At 44.8% G+C, this 26,285-nt stretch overlaps 1 protein-coding gene across 1 annotated transcript in view; it reads right to left on the bottom strand.

Annotated features, from left to right (window-relative positions):
- Positions 1-1,060: 1,060 nt before the first annotated feature.
- MPP4 (membrane palmitoylated protein 4) overlaps positions 1,061-26,285 on the bottom strand; it is a 29,832-nt gene continuing 4,607 nt past the window's right edge. Inside the window, exons 6-21 of the mRNA XM_023759251.1 lie at positions 25,849-25,930; positions 24,630-24,715; positions 23,120-23,191; positions 22,291-22,487; positions 19,642-19,706; positions 18,338-18,355; positions 15,510-15,548; positions 12,445-12,465; positions 12,040-12,054; positions 10,642-10,683; positions 8,918-9,076; positions 7,192-7,272; positions 5,555-5,648; positions 5,067-5,175; positions 3,366-3,500; positions 1,061-1,597 (exon numbers count right to left, since the gene is read on the bottom strand). Coding sequence (XP_023615019.1) covers positions 1,406-1,597; positions 3,366-3,500; positions 5,067-5,175; positions 5,555-5,648; positions 7,192-7,272; positions 8,918-9,076; positions 10,642-10,683; positions 12,040-12,054; positions 12,445-12,465; positions 15,510-15,548; positions 18,338-18,355; positions 19,642-19,706; positions 22,291-22,487; positions 23,120-23,191; positions 24,630-24,715; positions 25,849-25,930 — 1,407 coding nt within the window. The 3' untranslated portion in view covers positions 1,061-1,405. The remainder of the gene's footprint in view (positions 1,598-3,365; positions 3,501-5,066; positions 5,176-5,554; positions 5,649-7,191; positions 7,273-8,917; positions 9,077-10,641; positions 10,684-12,039; positions 12,055-12,444; positions 12,466-15,509; positions 15,549-18,337; positions 18,356-19,641; positions 19,707-22,290; positions 22,488-23,119; positions 23,192-24,629; positions 24,716-25,848; positions 25,931-26,285) is intronic.

A 26,285-nucleotide genomic window follows, 5' to 3' on the forward strand; every position in this document is an offset into this window, starting at 1 on the left:
GGGCAGATGCTCAATGCAGGAGCTGCCCCCTGGTGGTCAGTATGCTCCCACAGGGGGAGCTCTGCTCAACCACAAGCCAGGCTGACGGCTGCCAGCACAGTGGTGATGGCAGGAGCCTCTCCTGCCTCTTCAGCAGCACTAAGGATGTCCGACTGCAGCTTAGGCCTGCTCCCCACTGGCAAGTGGACATCCCCCGAGGACTCCCAGGCTGCCAGAGGGATGTCTGACTGCCAGCTTAGGCCTGTTCCCCCGGGGAGCGGGCCTAAGCCAGCAGGTAGACATCCCCCGAGGGGTCCCAGACTGCTAGAGGGCACAGGCCGGGCTAAGGTACACCCCCCCCCCCCCGGAGTGCACAAATTTTTGTGCACCGGGCCTCTAGTATATATATATATGTAAAAGGCTAAGCGACCGCCTGACTGTCCAACCGGCCAGTAGGTATGATGCACACTGACCACTAGGGGGCAGACGCTCAATGCAGGAGCTGCTAAGCTGCGGTGACTTTGCAGCAGTTCTCGGTTCTCAGGTGACGCACCCTGGGACCAGAGAGGAGGGAGCCCGATTCCTCATGGACTGCGTGATTGCCATGGATCATGTTGTTGCTGGGGTACTGTTGGGGCCCCCAATCTGGTTTACTGCCGAGCTGTGGTGACCTCAGACGCCCTTCACCCTTTGAGCTGCAGAGCTGCCCCAGGTGCAGCCGGGCAGGGGAGGGATCTCGAGAGGTTGGCTCTTGGGCATATCAGCCAGTCTTGCCCAGTCCCGCCCCGCCGGCCACCTTCTAATTAATTTCCTTTCAATGTGCATGAATCCGTGCACCGGGCCACTGGTTTAAGCATAAATGTAGATATTGGCTTTTATTACAGCCCTGATCAGAAGAATAATTTTTTCCTTGTAGTCTCATGTGTAAAATGAAGGCAGTGCAGTTTCTGTAGGTTTTGATGTTAGATGTGAAATGTGTATATCACCCATCTTTCTTGCTGAAGTTAGTCATTTTTTGTAAAATTTATAAAACTTGCTTTCCTAAAACAAGTTTCATAAGGTAAAAAACAGTTTCTGAAATTAAATACTATTTATTTTATTTAGGAAAGCTCATTTTATCTGAATTGTACAATGACCATATGAAAACTATAAAAGGTTCTCATACTCAGTGACTCGACTTTGTTCATATACCTACCAATTGCTATATGTAAGGTAAAAGCAAACATTTTTTTCTAAAAGCCAAACAGGTAACTACATACCCATACAATGCAATCATTTTTTTCAAGTAAGATTAATTAAAAAACTTCAGGACTTTAAACGTTACACATATTATAATAGGGCAAATACTGCTGCTTCAGATAGCAGCTGTTACTCCAGAGCTGAAATAGACAAACGTTGTTAAAACTCCAACACGAAGCAGGAGCCCTTAGGACCCAGTCTCAGAGGAAACCCATGTTGCTGGTACCCACTGAGGCTCCTCCTGAGCCTTCTGAACTGCAGACACCAACTGGGCACATGCATCTTGCAAGATGTCATTCACAATCACGTGATCAAAAAACTGGCCAAACTGAGTCTCCATTTTTTGGGCTAAATCCTCCATCTCTTGTAGGTCTTCATCCTTCAGGAAAAGTGAAAGAATGCAGATAGTACAAACTCAACGAGAGAAGTAGAGATGATAGCAGTTTGTTACGCTGTTACATTCAGATGCGAACTATTTTTTTAAAATTAGGTCAAATAAGTGTCCTCTATTTTAAACCAAAAAACATATGATTCTTTCGTTAGTCTTACTAATGTTTCCCTGGTCAAGGTTTTCCAAAATTGAATGATGGTTTGTAGACAGACCAATCCTCTCAAGATCTCATTTGGACTTAAATTATCCTATTATCTAAACATTTGGAGCGCTCAAACCATATACAACATAAAACCAAAAAATGTTTACCAGTTAAATATAAATAAAACTTAAACATAAATTTTAAATAAACATTAATAAGAATGGTGTTATTTGGTCACTTTTAGCATGAGTATGGTAAGATGGTTCTATTGAACAGGCATACCTAAATTACACTTTGCTTCATGATGACTTAATTCATCTATAATATTGTCTATTTCTACTATTGTGAAATGTTCATTCAGTGAAGGTTATTTGGCCTTCACTTGATACTAATGCATTAAGTTCATTTCTGTTTTCTAGTTTGTCCACAACAATTAAAATAGTACAACTTGTTGTCAATACAATCATAAACACAAATATAAATGCAGACACTGAAATCTTGTGGCAGTACTCCTTTACAAGGTGACCATACACATGATCCAGAAATAATTTTGTTAATTTGTCTACACTGTCATAAAAAATGAGAGAGAACACAGTTTTAAATGCCCATTAGACTCAGAGAATATATCCATGGAATCCACTGTCTGAAATGCAAACTGGAGAATCAGACTTTCATACAGAAGTCATTGAAGTAAAAGAAGACACAAATAATGAGAGATAAAGGATAATATAAAGATACCTATGCCCACTTAGGCAACATACACACTATAATTAGAATGATACAGGCATTAGTATGGTCCCTATGTAAAGGATGGCATGCAAATTCATGGCACATTTCATATGTTTAATTTCAGTTTTGCAAGACAAAAAAGTTCTGGAGATCTTTTTCACAACGTAAATAACACTACTGAATTATACCCTTAAAATGGTTGAGATGGTAAGTTTTGTGTTTTATGTTACATGGTTTGTTTGTTTTTTACCACACACACAAAAATAAGTGGAAGTAATATCTTGATCTAGACGATGGCCATCTGGGTGCATAGACATGTAAAAATTCATTGAGCTGTACACCAAAGACTTATACACCTTGCTGAATATATGCTATGACTTAAAATATTTAAAGTAGATTTAATTTAAAAAACTGGGGTTGTGAGGGGGAAATCAGCAATCCTAGGAAAAGTTCACTGATTAATCCCACCTGGCTTGGCCCCTCTATTATTACCATCTTCATTAACATAAGTTTTCATGTTTAGAAAAATATATATATAAAGATACCTCATTACAGATGAGATATATTCGCTAAAGCATTTAAGAAGTAAAGCCCCACATGTTTTTATAAAATAAATAATTCATTTTAAATACAGATATCAGGCTTGTGCACACCCAATTTCTATGTGGCTTTGCAAACTGTGGTTTGAAGGGTTAAGCTAGATACTCACCCTCCAAAAAAGAAGAAGAAGAAAAAACAAGAGTAGCATTATAATAGTTATTAAACTTTACTTTAATATTTATAAGTGATGTTCAGGAAAGATAAATCATAAGGCATTATTCATTAGAAACAAAAGTTATATCCCTTAACATAAGGAGGCTGTGGAAACAGTACAGTGATTTTTACCTTGAATTTCATGTCCACAAAGTAGTCTGTAATGATCTTGGCATTTTTTCGAGATTGCTTCATACAACTCAGGTTAGATGGCTTTATAAATATGACATAGGGCTTCAGTTCATGGGTTCGAGCCACTTGAATACCCTACACAGAAATTAAGTGCACATTTAAAAACAGAATTCCTGCCCTAGCCAGTGTGGCCCAGTTGGTTGGAGCATCATCTCATATACCAGAAGGTGGTGGGTTCCATTCCTCATCAGGGCTGGGTCAATCTCTGGTGAGAGCAACCAACCAATTCTCTCTCTCTCTCTCTCTCTCTCTCATCAATAAAAAAAAAAAAATAGCCTTTGGTGAGAATTAAAAACACACACATACAAGTCCTAATTTCCTAGAGTCAACATGAATGTTCTCAAAATTTCTCAGACCAGAAATTAGCAATTATTTGTAGCCAGAGTATATTCTCATGTGCCCCCAAGTTCTCAACTCTAAAAAACATTTTAATAATCAAGAGAGCCCTAGCCAGTTTGGATCAGTGGATAGAGCATTGGCCTTTGGTCTGGTTCAATTCTGGCCAAGGACATATGCCCATGTTGCGGGCTCAATCACCCCCCAGTAGGGGGCGTGCAGGAGGCAGTCAATGAATGATTCTCTCTCATCATGTTTCTATCTCTCAACCCCTTTCCCTTCCTCTCTGAAATCCATATAAAAATATATTTAAAAAACAATAATCAAGAGATAGGATTCTAGAATAAAAATTTACTTTAAATCCCGACTCTTCCTCTCACTAGCCATGACATCTTATTGAAACTCAAGAATAGGATTCTATACATGATCTCACGAGACAAAGACAAAGACAGACACTCCCAAGGAGGATCAGCTCTGTTTCATCCTCACTTCCCTTTCCTCTTGCCATTGATACTATTGACATCACACTGACCACCAGCTTTGACCCTCGTAAGAACAAATCTATCATTTCCTGATTCTCTTTAGCACACAGGTATACTTTTAAATGACTATAGAAAAAGGAAAGAAAATACAAGTATCATAAAAATTGGGCCTACACATTGTATGTTCTTTATCTTATCTTAACTTGCTCACTCCTGCTCCATTCCACATATAGTCTTGAGGAGGTAGCTATAGATATAATAACATAGAAACCTCACCTCCTTGAGTAAAGCAACATCTTATTCCTTCTATGAAGTAACTTGATGCCTTTGTGATCAAGGTCAAAGCAAGATTCTAAGTTTTCTTTATGGCTACCCCTTAAGTTCTGGTTTTGTATCTGAGAAACTAAATTTATTTCCCAACTATACATAAGCTATTGGCAATTGGTTCTTTTAAAAAAATATTTTTTTATTGATTTTAGAGAGGAAGGGAGAGGGGGAGAGAGATAGGAACATCAATGATAAGAGAGAATCATTGATCAGCTGCCTCCTGCACACCCCCTACTGGGGATCGAGCTCACCACCCAGGCATATGCCCTTGGCTGGAATTGAACCTGGGAACCTGCAGGCAGATGCTCTATCCACTGAGCCAAACCAGCTAGGGTGACAATTGATTCTTTATGTAAGATTCTGGCCCTTGGATATGGAAAGTAGTCTTATCCTTAAAAGGCCAACAGTAACAAAATAAAACCTATAGCACGTGCCCAAAAGAATGGCATGCATTCATTACTTTGGGAAGATGGGAAACATTCCACCACAGACCCACCTGAGGCTCTAAGTCCATGACACAGATCATCCCTTCATCGAGGACGGCTTGCACAGCATCCACGCTGGTGCCATAGAAGTGGCCTTTGTACTCCCCATACTCGAGCATCCTGCAAGGGCGGGACAAAGAAAACAAGAACTCTTTCTACAGGTAAGATATTAGTAGTAGCAACATGAAGATAAACCCCAACAGAATGGAATAAAATACTGAACTTTGCTAGCACAAAAACAATTAGTGGACATTTGACAGGAGAAAAAAATATTAGGAGATCTAAGACTTAATGAATTCTCCAAATTCTCTAAAATTTGCACTTCTATTCTGCTCCCTCTCAGAGCCCAGTGACTGGTTTACGAGTATATCAATTTGGTTAATTCTTCAGAAACAAAAATCAGTTTCCTCAGAAGCTTTGAGCAGTGCATAAACTAGAGACTCTAGTTTGAATGTAAAACAAGCAGAGGTGAGACTCAGATTCTAAACCTGGAGCTTACCTGTGACTACACATGAGGCTTTCAAATGTTTCCTTTGACACATAGTGATACTCACGCCCATCTACTTCATAACTCTTTTTGGAACGAGTAGTATCTGTCAAAAAGAAATTTTAAAGATTTTAGAGTCTTCAAAATGTTTTGATTCATTACAAAATAAGTGAATGAATACATAAATAGGTAGACAAATAAAATACTAAAACCAAAAAGAAGTCTGACTTGGTGATAAGAAAGTAGTTCTCATATCAAAATTATTCAATCTGTAAACCTTTATTTAAGGCTCATGGTGTGGACAAGAATATATTAGGTATTAAGCCAGGCTAGGGATACCCTAAGGGAACACCTGATCTAACTTCTAAATAAGCAACAGTGAATTATGTATGAGCCCTAATATGCCTCCCAGGTAGCAATCCCAGCAATATGTTATGTTTACATGGTGCACTTCACAGATCTCCTTTCACCCCTCCCACTCCTAGCCAGGTGAAATGCTATTACCATAGCTAACTGAAGATTTCAGAGAGGAACTGACTTGCTCACATACACAGACTAATGAAAAGCTACGTTGAGAACAAGAACCTAGGTGTTCTGACTCCTCCTAGACTGTTTTCTACGGCACCGGAGTGTGTCAGATTTGAAATGGAGAAAGCCAAGGACCGTCCGCAGTCTGTGGGAAATGGTGACTCGTTTTAGGGATCTCCAGAAGGGAGAGGGCGGTGGGGTCTGAATTCAGTCTGATTGGTTGATATGAGCACTTTGATTACAGTCTTCAACTTAAATAGCATCTGGTCTGGGACATAGGAGTCCACTGAAGACCTGAAAGTGATCCATTGTCTGCTCATCCATTTGTTCAACGAACGTGTACTCAAATCCATCCCCATTCCAGCCAGCCATTTGTGATTTCGTCCACACCCTGAAGTATCTGGGGTCCCCTTTTGGCCTCTTCCTACTGAGACTTCCTCTTTGGCAAAACTAAGACAACCTCAGGGGTCGCTCTCCCACATCATCCACCCGCATCTGGTCCTTGGGAAACATCACAACATTTTTTGCTGTGACAGACTCTAAAAGGGCAGCTACTTCCAAAACTACAGCCGCTGGTCGCTTCCTCCAAGCTCTGTCCTTTAGATATTTTTAGGTTCAGTTTGACACCTAAATTGCAGGAAACCCATATTAAGCTCTTTAAGTGGCTTCCCTAAGGTCCTCTGTCTTGCCTTGGGGTGAAGGGGAAGCACCCGCAAACTCTTCCCACAATGTACGGTGCAATCACACTTATAGCTACATAACATTATATGTGCATATATTATACATTTTAATAAAAAAGCAAATAAGAGTCAAGCACAGTGCCAGGAAGATAGCAAGTACTGAACAAATGGTAGTTACTATTGCTTTATATCAGTGGTCCTGAAAGGTCATTTATATGATTGTTAACAAATGGAAAAAAGACAGTCACCTTTTAAAAGCCTAGTTAGTAAATCATTTCCCTCTTTAAAATAAGTACAGTTAGAAATTTTAAGAACTGCCCTTGTGTCGTATATTTTTACAACAAAGAGGGTATGACATAACTGAGTGAGTTCGGTGCATCTGCAGACGCAAAGAAATGTTTACCGAAACATGAACCGCTACGGAAGAGAGACGAAACATACGTGGCACAGCAGTCCGAAAACGGCCAGGATTAAGTTCAATGAGTTGTCTTCTCAGTTCGTTCACTCCAACACCAGAAGGCCCTACACACAAACAGTCCCAGACAGAACTCGTCAGATGTGGGCGGGTACAGTGAGGTGGTGAAACCACCATGTCAGTCCTTCCCCTGAAGAAACTCGAGAGCACCTGTGCTTAGGGAAATGGCAGAGCTTCCCGTCTCATGCACTGGAGCAGCCCAGAAGGATCCACACTTCTTCAACGTGCAGAAATGAGGTGGGGAGTTGCCGGAAACTGACACCCCAGCCAACCTCGTCTAACGTGGACCCTGAGCGAATTCTCTACCTCATTTCAGAGCATCTGCCACCCAGAAGCCAGGCCCCACAGTGAGCGGTCCTGCGACTGACAGAAGTCAGGGGCACTTTTCCTGACAGGCGACAGGCGGTTGAGTCAACACCCCACGTGCCACTGGAGGCAGGGCTGACCTCCTGGGCACGGAGCCCGTGCAGTACGCAGGGCCCATGCTTCAGGGACTGCACTTGGTTAAATGCTCTTCTTTTGCTGCGGTAAATCCCTAGTAACTTTTGAACAAGGGGCCTTGCAGTCCTGTTTTGCACTGTGCCCTGCACACTCTGCAGGTCCTGGCTATAAGCCACGTTGTTAGCCCTCCAGGGACCTTCCCTGATCGCAGAGCAGGTGGCAGTGAGACGAGGTGACTGCCGCTGCCGGGACCGCCTGGTGGGGATCTGGGTCACAAAAGGTCAATCCGCACTTATGTGCCTTGTTTAGCACCAATGGTACGGCCCAGGAGTTTTTGACACTTCTCTAAAGGAGATGGTTACAAATTTCTTTTAAAAATGGATCTTAAGGATTTTTTTTCCCTTATACAGACTAATGATCCAGTCTGGGAGCACAGTCATTTATGCTTGGAGAACAAATTCTAATCAGGCAAAAAAATAAATCCTATATAATAAAAGGGTAATATGCAAACTGACCCTAACAGCAGAACGACTGGAAATGACTGGTCACTATGACACACACTGACCACCAGGGGGCAGACGCTCAACGTAGGAGCTGCCCCCTGGTGGTCAGTGAGCTTCCACATGGAGGAGCTCTGCTCAGCCACAAGCCAGGCTGATGGCTGCCAGTACAGCAGTGGTGGTGGGAGCCTCTCCTGCCTCCTCAGCAGCGCTAAGGATGTCCGACTGCAGCTTAGGTCTGCTCCCCGCTGGCAAGTGGACATCCCCCGAGGGCTCCCGGGCTGCCAGAGTGATGTCAGGCTGCCAGAGTTATATCTGACTGCCAGCTTAGGCCCGATCCCCCAGGGAGTGGGCCAATTCAGCAGGTGGTCATCCCCCAAGGGGTCCCAGACTGCAAGAGGGCACAGGCCAGGCTGAGGGGACCCCCCCACCCCCGAGTGCACAAATTTTTGTGCATCAGGCCTCTAGTATATAAATAAGTAAATCTCAGTTATGACCTCATCACCATACAACTTGTTATTCTACAAGTTCAAATATACTATGGCATGTGACATTCAACTGTAGACAATAAAAGCATGATGTTGTCTACAGTTGTCTAAGGGTTTATCTATAAACACACACACATAAAACAGCCTTTACTTTTTAAGCTGTCCCTATGGCAGCCCCTAAGAGTTCTGCGTTCACCACTGAGTGGAGAAGGGAGACCTCACTGTGGAGCAGGAGAGACACTGCCCGCCTGGATGGGACGTACCCACAAGCACGATGAGGCGGTGCTTGTCCGAGGGGCACCGCTGGTGCCTCACCACCTCCTCATAGGGGGCCCCGGCCGCACTGGGGCAGCTGCTGGGGCAGCACAGGGTGGGGAGGAGAGACCTCCTGCGACAGAGACGCATGCTGCGGCGGAAACCGGCTGGAGGGGAAAAGCACAGAACGTGAGATCCAGGCAGGAGAGATTCCATCCAGCGTCCAACCTGGTGGACACGCCGTGACTGCCATCTGAAATGCTGACTAGCAGAGCCATGCCTGTCTGACGGTAGGAGAGAGGAAGCGATAGGAAGGAAAAACAAGATGCCCAGACGTTACCTCTAAGTGACACCCAGCGCCCACTATGTGCCAGGCATTGTACAGGTGCTGGTCAGATAACGGCCAACTAAACCCAGGCCTTTTCCTCATGAATTTACATCTTATGGAGGAGGAGAGACAAAAATCAACAACGACAACGAGTGCTTAGGAGGAGGATCGGTGGATAGAGAGTTGACAAGGTGCTTCTTCAGGTAGGCGGTTCAGTTAAGTGTCCAAAACATTGACACTGAGTAGGTAATGGAGCCAGCTAAGGAGGCATCTGGGGGGAAGAGCAGACCCGGCTGAGGGAACAGCCACTGCAAAGGTGCAGAGAAAGGAGCGGGCTCGAAGCGCTTGAGGAAGAGCATGAAGCGTGTGTAGCCGTGGGCAGTGAGCAGTAGGGACAGTGGGAGGAAGTGGGTTGGAGCGGAAGCTGGGGAGACCACACAGGGCCTCGGTCCCATGTTGGACTGTGGTCAAAGTGGGGTGGGAAGTCACTGGATGGTCAAGAGGTGGGTGTGACATGATTTGGTTTATGTTGAAAGAATTCCTCCAGTTGCTGAAGGCGGGATGTAAACTGTAGGCTGAGGAGGCATAGGGTCAGGGGGCAGCAGTTTGGGGCTACTCCCAGATGAGGGGGGCTGGTGGCTCGGGCCAGGGTAGAAACAGTGGAGCAGGCTTATTACTCACATTCTCCGATGGAAACACTAAGACACAGACAGGATTGGTGGTTGCTCACAACTGTGTGTCCAGTGGCAGAGTTGGACATTTTAGTCGTGATTTGCAAACTCCTGGGATCCTGCTTAATCTGCCCACTGAACCACAGGGCTTTCTGGTAGTGCCAAAGCTGCTCCCAGGCCCCCTCAGTAGACAGAGCTGGGGACTATGTATGTATATCACACACACACACACACACACACACACACACACACACACACACACACATCTATATTTGCATCTATATATGTTGAAAAGCATGAGTTGACACCAATACCTTCAAGGCCAATTCAGCACTATAGGATTTATCTTAACATGCCTCAGCCCACCCCGCTCCCCACAATCCTTCCACAATCCTTTCTCTAACAAAGAAAAACAGCTCTTAATATCCTCAATACATTTGCTTATTGTATCACTAAAGAGCACTTGTGGGACAGTCTGGCAGAATACAAAGGATTTATATTGGGGAAATAATTAAGAAGTATCCACTGGAAACCAGATGAATAACAATGAATGGTCAACACATCAGAATACACACACACACACACACACACACACACACAAAAGATAGAGGAAAACCAGAACAAGGAACAAGGTTGGAAATGTCCACCAGCCAAACAAGCTATCAGAAGGTTGTCAGGTATGAATATAACTTAGGGAGTGACAAAGACCCACCTCTGATTCATCCACACCTACCGATAAAGAACTTCTGACCGTAGCCAACAAACTCCTCCTTGTCTGGGACACAGAGAGCGGCAGGAGCGGGACACATGGGGAAGGAGGAGAAGTTTACTTAGAACAGAGGCATGCGATTCTCTCCAAATCTTCAGTGACCCTATTGCAGTCGATGGCAGCACCGCTGTCTTAGCCTTGAGGACTGACTGAAGAATGTCCTAAGCACTTTCCATCCTATCCCGTGTTCCAAACTACATGGAGACACTCTTCAGAATGTTAGCAATACACTTCATATAGTCTGTCTCGTACGGTTGGGAACAGGAACCAATTTTAGGCTTATGTAAAGTTATAAGAAAGATATTGAGTCATTGTAAAAACATATAAAAATTGGGTATATTCTTAAACATGCCCAAAGTAAACTGATGAAAAAACACAAACAGATATCTGGGTTTGGCTTTAATTTGTAGCTATTGATTTCTGCAGGTCCTGTAAGTAACCTCTTTGTTAGAGATGGGATTTTATCTTCTCCACTAGAGGCTTGGTGCACAAAATCTATGCACAGGTAGGGTCCCTAGGCCTGGCCAGCGATCAGGGCCAATCAGGTTCCCCACCTCCCGGCCTCCCCACCTTCTCCTTCCCTCACTCCCTCAGCACCCCGCCAACGCTGCTGGTCGCCTGCCATGTTCCACACCATCCCCTGGTGGTCAGCACACGTCATAGCTAGCGATTGAACTCCTGGTCAAACTCCCAAGGGGACAATTTGCATATTAGCCTTATTAGGATTATTAAATGGCTCATTCTGCAGAGTTAGTATTTGCTCTACAGCTGCCATTTACTTCTAACTGTCCAAGAACAGGAGAGGCAAAAAGGGAGGAACACTGTCCAGCAGCCCTGAAACTCCTGCCTCTGCTTCCCCTGGGGTCTCAGTGAAATTGTTACAAACTCCAGAGAGAAATGTTACAGAAATGTCATTTCCAGTTACTTTTTGCTAACATCCGTTTCTCATCACTTATGCAACTCTGTTCTGATCATTGAAAAAATACATAAAGAGCATTTGTTCATAGAATGAACTGACACATATAAGCTTTTCCTCTTAACCTTTGTTTTCTTAAAAAAAAAAAACACATTTTAAAATATAAAGAAAACACACCAATATCGATTCCATCTCTGGTAAGTAAGCATATTTTTCTAACTGAAATATGCCAGTAAGTTTAAAGGGAAATGTTTACTTAGGGATCTATTCATCAAGCTGAATTTCTTTCAGCATTGTTTACTTTTAAATATTTTCTATGAAATTGAATATTTCAGCCTTAAAATATCATGTATCTTAAAATGTATTCTGTCAGGTATTCACTTTGAGGCACTGAAAGATCTTAAACATAGCTTTATTTGGCTTTCCCAGGAAATAAAAACAGTTACCTTCTGAAAGTTCCTCTGGACATTTGAGGAAGTGTAAGAATAAATAAATAAATAAATAAATAAATAAACAAACAAACAAACATGAAAAAGTTAAGCCTTTGAGATCAAGCAGCTATCAAATAAAGACAAATGACAAAGCGAGGCAGTCACGTCCTCCTTAGAGAAGCTGGGAGTCCTGGGAGTCCTGGCAGGACAAACAACACCCTCCCCCTCACCCCCCAGAGCCATTGGCATGACCCTGCTGCTGGGGGCACATTAGCTTTTTCTGCAAGTTGCTTATCTGGACTCTCCCTGAAGGCTTTTTACCCATGAAAACTCCTCTCTGCTTGGCATGGAATGAGGCTTGAGAGAGAGAAATACTATATACATTTTAAAATCAGAACCACACACTCATGTTTTACTTACCTGATTCAAATGTTTCTTCGTCTATGGTTTTCCATGGAGGCAAAACACCAAAAGCATCATTATATTACTAGTCATACTCAATCTGCAGTTTAACAGCCTAATTCCCTGTCCCTGTGCTTCTGCACACACACCAACTGCAAAATGTGTTCCTAAATCCAGGCCAAGTCCACGGTGTCTCTATGGCACATATAAGCCTTACATGAGAGACGGTGTTAAGCAGTCAGGCCTTGATGTCAAGCAAGGGTACAGCAGGAGCTTAAAATAAATGACACAGAAGAGAATAACTAAAACGAGGCTCAGCGGGGAGGGACAGGCGGAATGTCGTGGGGAGCTCGTATAGGTGGTTGGGTATTGCCCAGCTTTGCTGCTCGAGGGCCTGAAGATGCAGGAGGGGTGCACCCTGCGGAAGACTGGGGGTTCCTCAGCCAGGGAAGTGTGGCAAGGAGAATAAGTATCTGAATGGCTTGACTGGGTGACGGGGAAAGATTTGATAAAACCCAACTTTCTCATCAGTTAATATGTTCTTGTTAGTGTTGTAAAGAGAAACTGAGGATTAAGAAACTAGATTTTATATGGAGAGCAACTTGAAATATAGAGCAACATCACCAATGCACACATCCCTGGATCAGGCAGTGCTGCAGCTAACGTATTCATTGCAGCATGGTTTATAATACAAATAAGCTGTTTAAAAAATATGAGGTGGCTTTTATGTACTAAGATGGAATCATCTCCAAGATATATAATGCTAAGTAAAAAAAGCCAGGAATAGAACAGTTTGTGTAGGGTATTATCAGAGGGTATTTTTATTTGTGTGTTTTTTTTTTAATATATTTTTATTGATTTTTTACAGAGAGGAAGGGAGAGAGATAGAGAGTTAGAAACATCGATGAGAGAGAAACATCGATCAGCTGCCTCCTGCACATCTCCTACTGGGGATGTGCCCGCAACCCAGGTACATGCCCTTGACCGGAACTGAACCTGGGACCTTTCAGTCCGCAGGCCGACGCTCTATCCACTGAGCCAAACCGGTTTCGGCTATTTGTGTGTTTTTTAAGGTAAGGATGAGTGTGAGAGTGAGGAGGAAAAAATGTACACCCCTGCTTTCATATGCACAGAACACGCCTGGAGGGATTATGGAAGAACCTGGGGGGATTTATTGCCTCAAGAAATAAAACTGAGTAGGGCAGTGGGGAAAGAAAGGAACTTTTACTGAATATAATTCTGTAGCTTTTGAATTTGAAATATGTTAATGTATTGCCTAATAAAAATTTAAATTAAAATTAGAGAAAGGAAATGAATTTACTGCAAAATTTTTTAAAAAAGAATAATTACCTGGAAAAATAAATATTAAATCAGCATTATTCTGTAGTTATTCTAGAAAGTATATGTGAATCTTTGAAATACCTACTATTTAAAGATTTCATATTGTTCTTCAGTTTCTAAAAACTAGACTAGCTTATTGTTAAAAACAAGACAACAGCCTCAACCGGTTTTGCTCAGTGGATAGAGCATCGGCCTGCGGACTGAAGGGTCCCAGGTTCGATTCCGGTCAAGGGCATATACCTTGGTTGCGGGCACATCCCCAGTAGGGGGTGTGCAGGAGGCAGCTGATCGATGTTTCTTTCTCATCGATGTTTCTAACTCTCTATCCCTCTCCCTTCCTCTCTGTAAAAAATCAATAAAATATATTAAAAAACAACAACAAGACAACAGTCCCAAAATGGAGTCACTTATGCTAAGCCCCACATCACCAAGCTGAGACTTACCTGAATTATGATTTGACCTCTCCTGCCTGAGGGCCCCTGCATCTCCTGAATGAAATGACCTTGCCATAACCAACCCACGTTTTGCTAGTATAACTTCCTTGCTCCTGCTCCCTTTTGCAAATAAAAGTCTTTCGTTTTGTACAATTCCTCGGAGCTCTTTTCCATCTGCTAGATGCGATGCTGACCGATTCATGAATCGTTGCATAAAGTCAATAAAATCCTTAAAACTTACGTGGTGGAATGTTTTTCAGGACCATAAAGCCAAGAAAAATTCACCTATCAGACCAAAGTCTCTTCAACTAGCCTCTCAACAAAACCCAAGTGATTCTTTTTTTTTTTTTTTTATAATATATTTTATTGATTTTTTACAGAGAGGAAGGGAGAGGGATAGAGAGTTAGAAACATCGATGAGAGAGGAACATCGATCAGCTGCCTCCTGCACATCCCCTACTGGGGATGTGCCCGCAACCCAGGTACATGCCCTTGACCGGAATCGAACCCGGGACCTTTCAGTCCGCAGGCTGACGCTCTTCAACTAGTCTCTCAACAAAACCCAAGTGATTCTTGAGCCAATCGTAGTTCTGACACTAGATAAGAAAAATCTCCCAATTTATAAAAATAAATTAAGTATAGAAATGTAAAAGGTTTTCATATAGTTCTCAAAATTTGGAACCCGCTACTATTTATCTATACTAGACTCTACAGAAGATGGTATCAGACAATAACAAAATATATATTTTGCTTTTTAAAAATTTGATACCTCAGCCCTGACTGGTTTGGCTCAGTGGATAGAGCGTTGGCCTGCAGACTGAAAGGTGCCAGGTTCGATTCCGGCCAAGGGCATGTACCTTGGTTGCGGGCACATTCCCAGTGGGGAGTGTGCAGGAGGCAGCTGATCGATGTTTCTCACTCTCTATCCCTCTCCCTTTCTCTCTGTAAAAAAATCAATAAAATATATTTTTTTAAAAATTGATACCTCAATATTTTATAGTATTTTACATGGTGATTTCCATATGTTCCACCTGAATGTTACTGAATGTAACACCCGAGTGTTGCTGGGATCATTTCCAAGGTACTGATTTCTAGAAGGTTGGTTAGACCTGGAGACATCCCCACAGCTGGGCTGCCCTTCCAACTGTCAAAACCACAGAAGAAGGAGAGGGTGGGGGATTCATTTTACACATCTCTAACAGAGGAAAGGCCTGAGGCCCCTTTGGCTGACTCAGCTTAAGGGACTCTGGATCTGAGGTGCTCCATATTTCTTCTGCTGGTAATAAAACTATCAAGAGGAAATGTTACCTGCTTCCACACACTTCTCGTCAATCTTCATGTCGTCTTCTATACAAGAGCATAGAAAGAGAAGAGTAGACCTTAATATGTGTTAGCATCACAAACAAAACCCCCTATATGTAGGCCTATGTCGGTAAAGCACAGACCAGCTTATAAGAATGCTACTCTTACAACTGTTGCTCCCTTGCGGGATAAAAAGGACTCCACTGTATTAAATGAAAATGTATGATATGGGCGGCTACATAACATAAAATGGTTACAAATTTTAAAGCAGGGGCTTTCCAATGCTGGACACAGGAGTTTGCCTTTAACCTTCAGTTTCTATAAATGGTGATAGTAATAATACCGACCATATAGGACAGGAATAAGGAAGATGATGAAAAGTTCAGGCACATGACAAACACTCAATAAATGTTAACTATTTTTACCTTTAGCTTGGTTATGTATAAGAGGATAAGAGAATCGCCCTGACCGGTTTGGCTCAGTGGATAGAGCGTCAGCCTGCAGACTCAAGGGTCCCAGGTTCGATTCTGGTCAAGGGCATGTGCCTTGGTTGTGGGCACATCCCCAGTGGGGAGTGTGCGGGAGACGGCTGATCGATGTTTCTCTCTCATCGATGTTTCTAACTCTCTGTCCCTCTCCCTTCCTCTGTGTAAAAAATCAATAAAAAGTATTTAAAAAAAAAAAAAGAGAATATAACTTTTTAAGACCATTCATCCTAATCCTGAAAACCCTTTACAACAGCGATTTTCAACCAGTGAGCCACAGGAATTTTTAAGTCATTCAACACCTGACTATTTACCCAGGGGCACTGACCTCTTTTCCCTTAGGTTGTCAAATAAGAAAATGACAGCAGCCAACACAACAATAGCCGTCAGTGTGAATGCCCTGAACTGACCTGTGTGTTTAGGTCATAGGACAGAGTTGCATCTCATTGGTCGGGTAGCATAATAAGGTTGCATATGATCAGTTAATTCTTGGCACCAGAAATCCTTATATACAAGTACAGGCACCTGATTTTTTTAAAAGTCACTTTGTAAATCAATCAAAATTATAAAATTTGTCAGATTGGCAAAAAATACATTTTTTGGTGTGCCGCAGAATTTTAGTAATTAGTGTATGTGCCGTGAAATGAAAAATTGCTGCTTTACAACATGACCCCAACCCAACTTTGAAGGCTCCTGACCACTTCCATCCCTCACAGATCTTACACTCCTGTTAGAGTCGGCATCACTGGTTCTTCCTCTGGGCCTTTGCTTACGCTGTTGCTTCTGCCTGTAATGTTCAAGGTCCCTCTGAAACACTGATCAAAATGAATGTCCCTGCCGTGAACAGAACGGCATTTTCTTCCTATTGCCTGGAACTCTGCTGCTGTACATCTTATCTACCTTGTCATGTAACCATTGTCTGTTTGCCGTAGTCACCCTCCTAGACCGTGCCTGGAGAGCGGAAATGTCTTACCAATGTTTGCATACTTTACAGGTCTTTGTACAATGTCCTGAACATAGTAGGTACATGGATTATTTATTAAACTGAGTTGAATTTTCCTTTGAATATCAAAATCTGTTTTATTTCAGCACTGTGCATCTTGTGCCTAGCACAGTGGCCAGGACTTCCCTGGAGATCAGTAAATAGTGCTTTAATAAATGTGTTAAGTATGTCCTAAAAGTACATATTATCTATAATAATAAAAGCATAATATGCAAATCGACCGAACAGCTGAACAGCGGAAAGACTGTCCGGACAACCTTCTGGACGACCTTCCAGATGAAGCCAGGGCTGTGAGGGCTGAGGCAGTGGGGCTGCGAGGGCCTACTCTTGCACGAATTTCATGCACCGGGCCTCTAGTATTCTATATAATAAACTATGATATTATAAAGTAGTACTTATCACCTCCCGAAAAGGCACACCATGAATCAACATTTTAAAATAAAATGTTCAATACGAAACATTTTATGAAATAATACTATTTTATAGAGAAGGGGCACAGATAAACAAGTAGCTTAGCTGAGATTTCCAACAGTGTCATTCAATGCCTTATATTCATTTAGAGATTATTTTCTAGAGTAGTAATTTATAGCAACAATGAATTCACTAGTTCCTAGGACATAACTAATTTTTTTTGTTTTTTGTTTTTAAAGGCAAACAAAAGCTATAGTAACAGCATAAGTAGCCCTGATTTTTAAACTTGTCACTCTGGGATCTAATAGAGCTACTGATTTTGCTCTCTCAAAATCAACAAGTCCACACTACTGACTAGGGTGCTGCTATTTTAAAGACAGTATGTGTAAAGCAGTTTCATAACTTTTTTATTTTTCTGAGTTCTTATGGTGGGCTGCATTCGACTGTGGGACTGCACACTGTAAATGTTAGTTCTCTTTTCTTTTATTCCTCTCAGTGTTAAGACAAATACACTGTGTGCGTTCTTTTGACTGACATCTTTTTATAAACTGGGGCATTAGTGACTAGAACACCACTAGGTACATAGTAAGAGCTTAATAAATACGCCGAAACCGGTTTGGCTCAGTGGACAGAGCGTCGGCCTGCAGACTGGAAGGTCCCAGGTTCGATTCCGGTCAAGGGCATGTACCTAGGTTGCAGGCACATCTCCAGTAGGAGATATGCAGGAGGCGGCTGATCGATGTTTCTCTCTCATTGATGTTTCTGACTCTCTCTCTCCCTTCCTCTCTGTAAAAAAAAAAATCAATAAAAAAAATATATTAAAATAAATAAATAAATATATAAATAGCTGAACTGAGTGGAACTGATGGGGAGAACTACAGGAGATTTCTAGGAGACTTTGGAGATGAGGGTTTTCCCCAAATACTATTTTTTACCTTCTTCCATAGAAATCGCTGGATACAGACAAATGATTGAAGGAGAGAGAGAGAGAGAGAGAGAGAGAGAGAGAGAGAGAGAGAACACATTAGTCTATACTCAGTTTCTCATATTAGCTTACTTACAATAGGAAAGCAAAGTGCCAAAATTATAGTAATTAATATTCTGGGCTTATTCTCCAGAAATTTAGTAAAGATTTAGTAACAAAATGATAAGTGAATAGCTTGTAGAAACTAATATATTTATGAGCCTTATTAAAATTGGGGATCTACTTGTTTCTGGCAAATCCTACTTTTCATCTCAATAAGCTATAAAAGATTTGGGATGAAATGTTCTAGTGAGAACATTCTACTCACTTTATTTTAGGAACTTGTATCTTGACAGGAAGGGAAGGAAGGAGGGAGGGAGGGAGGTAGGGAGGGAGGAAGGAAAGAAAAGAAAGTGGGAAAGAAAGAGGGATGACAACTATAAGTGCATCTTCAGAAAATACATTTTGATAACCATCTGCAAACTAGCACAGGCCTGGAATTTTTCAATAAGTCTTCATTAATAAAAACGCCCAAATCTCGACTCAGTAAACTGCTCCTGGGATTTCTTTTTCCTAAGGTAACATTTAAACAGACCAGGCAGATATGAAATAATATCTATTGTAGAATCATCTACAACAGTTAAAAAGAAATGATCTAATAGTTTAGAAAGTGATTGTACTCCATCAGAAACATCCCTGTAAGAGGTGACCCTTTGGGTCAGTGGCTCCAACCCTGGCATTCCTGGACTTAGGGATTGGTGAGGATTTAATAGGGTCTGCAAGCGATTTTCAGGATGGGCTTTTCAAAAACTCTGATAAAAATTGCACTTAGGATATATGAGCGAATTACATGTCACCCAGAGGCCATACTAGTTATCAGATACTGATTAGAAGCTTTGTTAGCATTCCCATGTGTATTTGAGAAATGAAATAGGAAAGTGAATTAGAGAAGTATGTCAATCTGGCTTGATACACAAACTTTGTTAAAACACAAAGGAGCCTGGCCTGCATGGCTCAGTGGTCGAGCATCGACCTATGAACCAGCGAGGGTTGCAGGCTCAATTCCCAGTGTGGGGCGTGCAGGAGGCAGCCAACCAATGATTCTCATCGTTGATGTTTCTATCTCCCTCTCCCTCTCCCTTCATTTCTGAAATCAATAAAAATATATTTAAAAAATAAAAATAAAGATCCTGTCTTGGGCAGGAAGCCAGCCCTGAGAGAGGACGCCAGTTTGCCCCGGTGCACATGCTGGGTCTGAGGTATCAGCACACTCACACATGGGTGATTTGAGGTGGGTGTGGGGCTGGTATGGCTGAGACCACCAGAACTCTCGTTGCTTCCTACGAAAAAAGAAACGCACTATCAGAAGAAAAGTCAACCCAGGTCAACCCAGGAGGTACAGATCCAGGTCAGAATGTTCCTAGAATCTTGCTGCCTCCACCCACATGAAAAAGATTTCTTCCCCCAACACATTGTCAAATACATTCTCTAAATACACAGCCTTTCTGATGCTTCTCCTGCCTCATGGGATAGTGTTAGAGCCACACTGACTTAGAGTGAAAATCTGCCCGTGACCACTAGTTTGCAGGCCACAGGCCTCCGGACAGGAGCCCTGCTCTCCGGCTCCCTCCCCTCCTCAGCTGGTCTCACTAGAATGTTCTAGCAGGTTGTTTCCCTCCGGCTGTGGATGCCTGCCCTCCACAGTTCCTTTAGAGACACACGGTCTCAGTTCCTGCTACATTCCTCGTCCAATAAACCTGGCATTTCGTGTGCTCCGTGCAGGACCCCACCACAGCCTCCTCGCCACATCTGCCCTCATGAGACCATGAAGAGCGATCTCTTTGGGCCTTTGTCCCTGTTCATGTCCTCAGCCCCCAGAGCTCAGGCCACCTTATCCCCTACACTCTAATCCCTGTAGACTGCCCACCACGCCCCTCCCTGAGCCCTCTCACACATACCCGCCCCCACCTGTGAGCGAGCTCTTCACATCCTCGCTCTAGGAAAGCCCAGGCCTCCCTGAGGCCAGCTGTGCCTGCACCTTTCCAGGGGGAGCCCCGATATGTAGCTTTTGCCAGTTCCTCTGGTGTCGGCGCTGCCACGTGGCTGGCTGCCAGCTGCCACCCTGACTTCGCTGACCTGGCTGAGAAGGGGTGGGTAAGGAGGTGCTGGGAAGGAGCCACCCTGGCTGAGAGAGGGGCACACAGTGGCTGTCAGCCGGCCCAGCGCACCGCTGCTCACGCCTGGAGCTGGGTCCGTGTCCTTGCTTCGCCCGGCTTCTCCAGACTGTTCTCCCTCCTCCCTAGAATCCCCAGCTCTGACCATTATCCTCCCCTCCTTCTGGTGACCTCAGATTACTCCTGCTCACCTCACGCTCTCAGCACAGCTCTGCCCTAATTCCCGAAGACTCTATCAGGCACATAAATACCTCTTCTAACACCCTGCTGCTCGGTTCCTGGATGTCCTCTCTCCCAATGACCTTCCCCGCGTTCTATCTGCGCCACTGCCTCCCACTGTCATACCCTAGAACTTCTCAGACCAATAGCCACAATCTCTCCATAATTTCAATTCCCAGCACCCCTTTCTCTCACCAGCATCCCCTACCTTCCCAACCCCAATAATCCGTTGACCCCACAGGACCTATAATCCACTGATCTTTCTAGAACCATTCCACCGACCTGACCTCCTCACCTCCCTCTTTATGCCATGTTCCTTCATTTTAGTTCCTCCTTAGGCTGTTAAATCCAACTCTCTGTCTAATCCTGGCCTGCCCCCAAGGAAACTGAACAAATGTATGCCCTTTAACCTTAAGTGGGCCCTTAATATCGATCATACCGTATCCACCTAATCCATTCGCTCTCCAACTCTCACAGAAACGCTTCAGTTGTCTCCTCGCTCCTTCCCAGCACCTCCTTACCCACCCTTTACTCTCAGCTCATGACACGGTTGCTTTCTTCACTGAGAAAGTCAGAGCAGTTGGAAGAGAACTTCCACAAGCTCGACCATATCCCCACCCCCACGCCTGCTGCGTTCTCCGATTCCCTGCCGTCACCGTTGCTGAGGATGAACTGTGGATGACCCCACCTATGGCCGACCCCTCTTCTACCTGCTCAAGGCAGTTCTCTTCTCTTTCCCCTAAGTCATAAAACATTTCCTTCTCACTGGACTATTCGCACTAGTGTTATTTATCCCACCTACACAAAATTCTCTACTTTCCCCTCTAGCAATTTCTCCATTTTTCTGCTCAGCTTTATACCAAAATGTCTCAAATTTTTTCCCCTGCTCACCGTCATCAATTTCTTCACATCTCACTCTGCTAGCATTTTGGCCCCACCCCTCCACGGAAATCACTTTTATCAGGACCCCCAAGGACATCCATGTTGCTAAGTTCAATGGTCAGTTCTCAGTCCCCTCAACAGCAATTGACCTAGTTGATCAGAACACCATACTGTCTTGATTTTCATCCTGCCTCATTGGTCATTTATTCTCAATATCCTTTGCTAGGTTCTTTTCTACTTCCTGGTTTCTTAACATGGGCTGAGCCTTCAACCTTGTCAAAAAATTTTTTCTGTCTTTACTCACTCCCTTGAACCTCAATAGCACAGAAGCGAGGGTGATGGGTTGAGATTCAGTATCTGAGGTTTCAACTCAGCCTCGAAAGATTAAGAGAGGAGTTGGAACTACCATTTGCAGTTTAGTTTCCTACATGTTTTCCCTCTTTTCTAACTGTATTACTCTCCGAGTTCTTTGGTATTTAGTACGCTTAGGGCATATGGATAAGCTGGCACTTGGATTTATAAGCCAGTGTGTGAGTTTGTCCATCTGCTGGTCTCTTTCTTCTCATCTGAACTGCAGTAATGAAGCCGGTGAAAACACTTTATTTCCCGAGGGCTCAGTGCTGAGTCCAGGAGTGCGCACTCTCCTCACCTCTTCAGAAGGTGGCTGGAAGGGATGAGGCCAGCACAGGTGCCCAGGGCTGAGACTTTCCGGGCCTGCCACCAGAGCGCATCACTCTGGTCCACCACCTGGAGGATGTCCCCCTTCTGGAAAGGCAGCCCGGCTTCCGCACACGGGATGGTGGGGTCCTCCTGGGGCCAGTACTCAGTCATGGCTCGAACGTACACCTGACAGGGGGTGCATAATGGCACTATCAGAAGAAGCCGTGCACGCATGGGCCCCCCAGACACAACTTTCTTCCATTCTTCCACCTACCGTTCCATCTTTCCTCTCCACCACAAAAAAGGAGAACTTGCCTCTTGAACTGAGTCAAGAGCTATGGGAAAAGTGACTTTAGGAATAGAATCTCTTAGTTCTGAGAGGTTTTGCTCAAATGTTCACCATTCTTTTTTTTTTTTAATCCTCACCTGAGGATATTTTTCCATTAATTTTTAGAGAGAGGGAAAGACAGAGAGAAATATCAATGTGAGAGAAACGCATCGATTGGTTGCCTCCTGCGTGAGCCCCAACCAGGGCCCGGGCCGGGGAGGTGACTGCAACCAAGGTACATGCCCTTGACCAGAATTGAACCCGGGACCCTTTGGTCCACAGGCTGATGCTCTATCCACTGAGCCAAACCAGCTAGAGCATGTTCGCCATTCTTTATATGACTTCTTAACTGCTTGGTACCTAATCTCCTTTTATTGTATTCATTTATTCATTTGCCTCTCATGTCATCAGTATTGAAAAATAAACACAGTATTGAACAAGTGCTCAAGAGCATAGAGAACAGTAGCATGAAGGCACAGTAAATTCTCACCATCTTCTGGCTGTTCACAGGCGGGTCAGAAACTGGAACCACCTTGAACATGATTGTGCCGCGAGACATGGCCTGGAAAATGTCAGAGAGGGAAGAATGACAACTCGCCGAGTTCAGTGCGTTCCTGGGATTCAGCACAGGGAGCTGAAACTCAAATGCCCAAGTGCATGGTGCTTTCCTCCGCAGGGACTTTTACAAGGGCTCACGGCTAAACAGGACCACCCAGAAATGGAAATTAGGAAGTAGTTTAGCTCTGCCCTGCTCCAGAGTCCGCTAAAACCTGCACCAAGGCCTGGCCTCCCCCAGGGACCCTCCTCCTAACTGCCACCAGGACCACCCCACCCAGCAAGGTCTCCCTCCCACAGGCGCTGGGGAGGAGCTGAGCTCTCCATCTGACACCCCCTCTTCAAACCTCAGTCAGTAATTATTTCCTGGTCCTGCACCAGCAGCCCGGTGTGAGGGGAAATGAGGGGCTCCCAAGTCTCCTGCGGGGGGGGCGGAGGGGGTTGATAAGCTAATGGTGACAATGGGGGGCCCTCACACATTTGGAGGAGACAGAAAACCTGTCCGCCCAACAGGGAAGGTAACAATCACTCTTTCACCCACACTGTTGCAGGCATTGGAGGTGGAGACATTAACAAAACCTTGCTCTCACTCTTAGGAATGTCACAGCCCCATTGTCCTGCAACTCTACTCCTGGCCCCGGACTGAGGTGGAGGCAGTGGGTCTGTGATGGACAGCACTCCAAGCTCCCTGTGTACCACACACACTCTCACAGCAGTGGCTGCAAAATATGTAGGCGCTTGATATACTCCTTATAATACCACTCCCCCTCTCGGTCCCCGAGGCACATAAAACTTCCATTTCCCAAAGAACCCGGGCTGAGGACCACTGGTGTACACGATACAGGCCCCACACCTGGGGTGTGCCCGGGGGAGATGGGGGTTGGGGGGCAAACTACTATGCTATTGACAGCAGGCCTGTGATTCAGGCAACTGTTTGAAGGACGGGAATAGGGACCTAAAGGAGAGAAGAGGCCTGTATAACCAGGTCAGAAACTTCCAGTGCACACCACCAAGCATGTCCCGCGCCCCACGCTGCCCTGGGTGACTTCTTTCTCACCCCAAAACGGCCTCAAGGAAGATGTGAAGCAGATTTCAGCTGTACAAAGTGTTAGGGGAGCAAAGGGTGGCCTGCTCAGGTTCAGGCTCTGCTCCAGTCTCACTCTGCCCACGTGAGCTCCGTTTCCAGTGGAGCAACCCAGGTGATGAAGGGCCTGGGCAGGGTACCTGGCAGGCGCCCTGAGACAGGGAGAGCCGCGGGGGAAGGGAGGTCTCTTCCCGAGGGTGGGCGGGTGGCAGACAGAAACAGACTAGTCTGGGGCCTGGAGAGAGGACGTGTGGAGAGGGATCAAGTCGCCCTCACACACAGTGAACACGCCAGGGGCTGCACGGCCCGTTCAGCCTCGCATCTCAGTGAGGCACGAGGAGGGCCAAGAGGAGGCTGTTACCAGGATGTGGATCACTTGCTCGGGGTCCAGTCCCTCCACTGCAACTCCATTCACTTCCACCAGCTTGTCTCCGGCGTATAACAAACCTAGGCAGCCAGGAACACAAAACAAAGAAGGGGACAAAGATATTGGCAGAGAGAGAGGCACCTATCCCACAGCACTGTAATGAAGTCGCTAGCTCAAGCATGCTCTGACGGTTAAAAATCGACTGTGAAATACGAATGCTAATACTAATAAAGCAACATGGTTATTCCGTTTACACCACCACCAAAGTGCAGGAGAACTGCCTTCTCCCACTTCTCCACCAACCCTGGGTATTGACGGATGGTGGCATCTTTATTTTTACTAATCTGATGTTGTAAAATGAGGAGATAACACTGCAAGTAAAGATGCCAGGGTCCCGAGGAAATGATAAGTGGAAAGGAAAAGGGGGGGACACCTCAATAGAGAAACGTGGGGGTGAGGATGAAGCCTTGAGAGATACGAAGGAAAGCCGTGGGACTGTGAGGGAGAGGAGACAAGAAGCAGGACGATGTCGTTGACCAGAAACCAAGGAGGATGACAGTTGCAAGAAAGGCAAGGTCAACAACATCACATGTGCTGGGGAGGCTGGAGGAAGGGCCAGTGGGCCTGTCAACTAGGAAATCCCGGGGTGGTGACTGTAAGGATGTTGGGGTAAAACCCTGTGCCAGGTGTTGGGGCCACGGACAGTGAGGACAGGGGGCAGCAGGGACAGAACTGCTTGCTTCAGTAGCACAGCAGTGTAAGGTCCATGGCAGAAAGAGAGGGCCAGCGAAGGGCCTTTCAGGATGGGGAAGAGCTATGCCTTTTGAAAGCAGGAGGACCAAGTGAAGAGTGAAAGTTGGGAACACAGAGTGAGGCCGACCTGGACTTGAATCCTGACTCAAATTGAGCAAGTTCGTTAATCACTTGGAGCCTCAGTTTCCTCATCTGTAAAATGGCAATGACAATACTTACCTTGTGATGTTGCCATGAGAACTGAGAGAACATTATTATGGAGCCCAGGTGGAGGAATCAGTGGAGGAACAGGATTCCTCTGGAATATTTATTCCTTCTTTCTTTAGTAACCAAGCAATGCAACGGCACTTATTACAGCCCCAACCTTAGTTAGGACAGAGGGCTTTTCCTGCCACGAAGACTAAACTATCAAGCGTGTCCTAGTTTCCGGGCCCCACTGTACCCTGCGGCTCCAGCCTACCACTCCTCTCGGCCAGCCCGCCGTGGATGACTCTGGCCACCAGGATGTCCCCCGTCATCTCGTGGCGCTTGATGGTAGCTCCCTGGGGAGAGAGTACAATGGAATTCCTCTTTCAGCTTCGTGACCATTCTCCTGCTGGCTTCCCTCAGTGGAGCTCTGGTCTTTCAGATGAAGGCATTCATACCAAGCAGGGCCCTACCAAGCCATCAAAAGGGAAAGGCCGCCCTAGCTCAGTGGTTTGGCTCAGTGGATAGAGCGTCAGCCTGCGGACTGAAGGGTCCCAGGTTCGATTCCGGTCAAGGGTACATGCCTGGGTTGCGGGCTTGATCCCCATTAGGGGACGTGCAGGAGGCAGCCAATCAATGATTCTCTCTCATCATTGATATTTCTATCTCTCTTTCCCTCTCCCTTCCTCTCTGAAATCAATAAAGATATAT

Source organism: Myotis lucifugus, unplaced genomic scaffold (assembly GCF_000147115.1).
Source record: "Myotis lucifugus unplaced genomic scaffold, Myoluc2.0 scaffold_3, whole genome shotgun sequence".
Lineage (NCBI taxonomy): Eukaryota > Metazoa > Chordata > Mammalia > Chiroptera > Vespertilionidae > Myotis > Myotis lucifugus.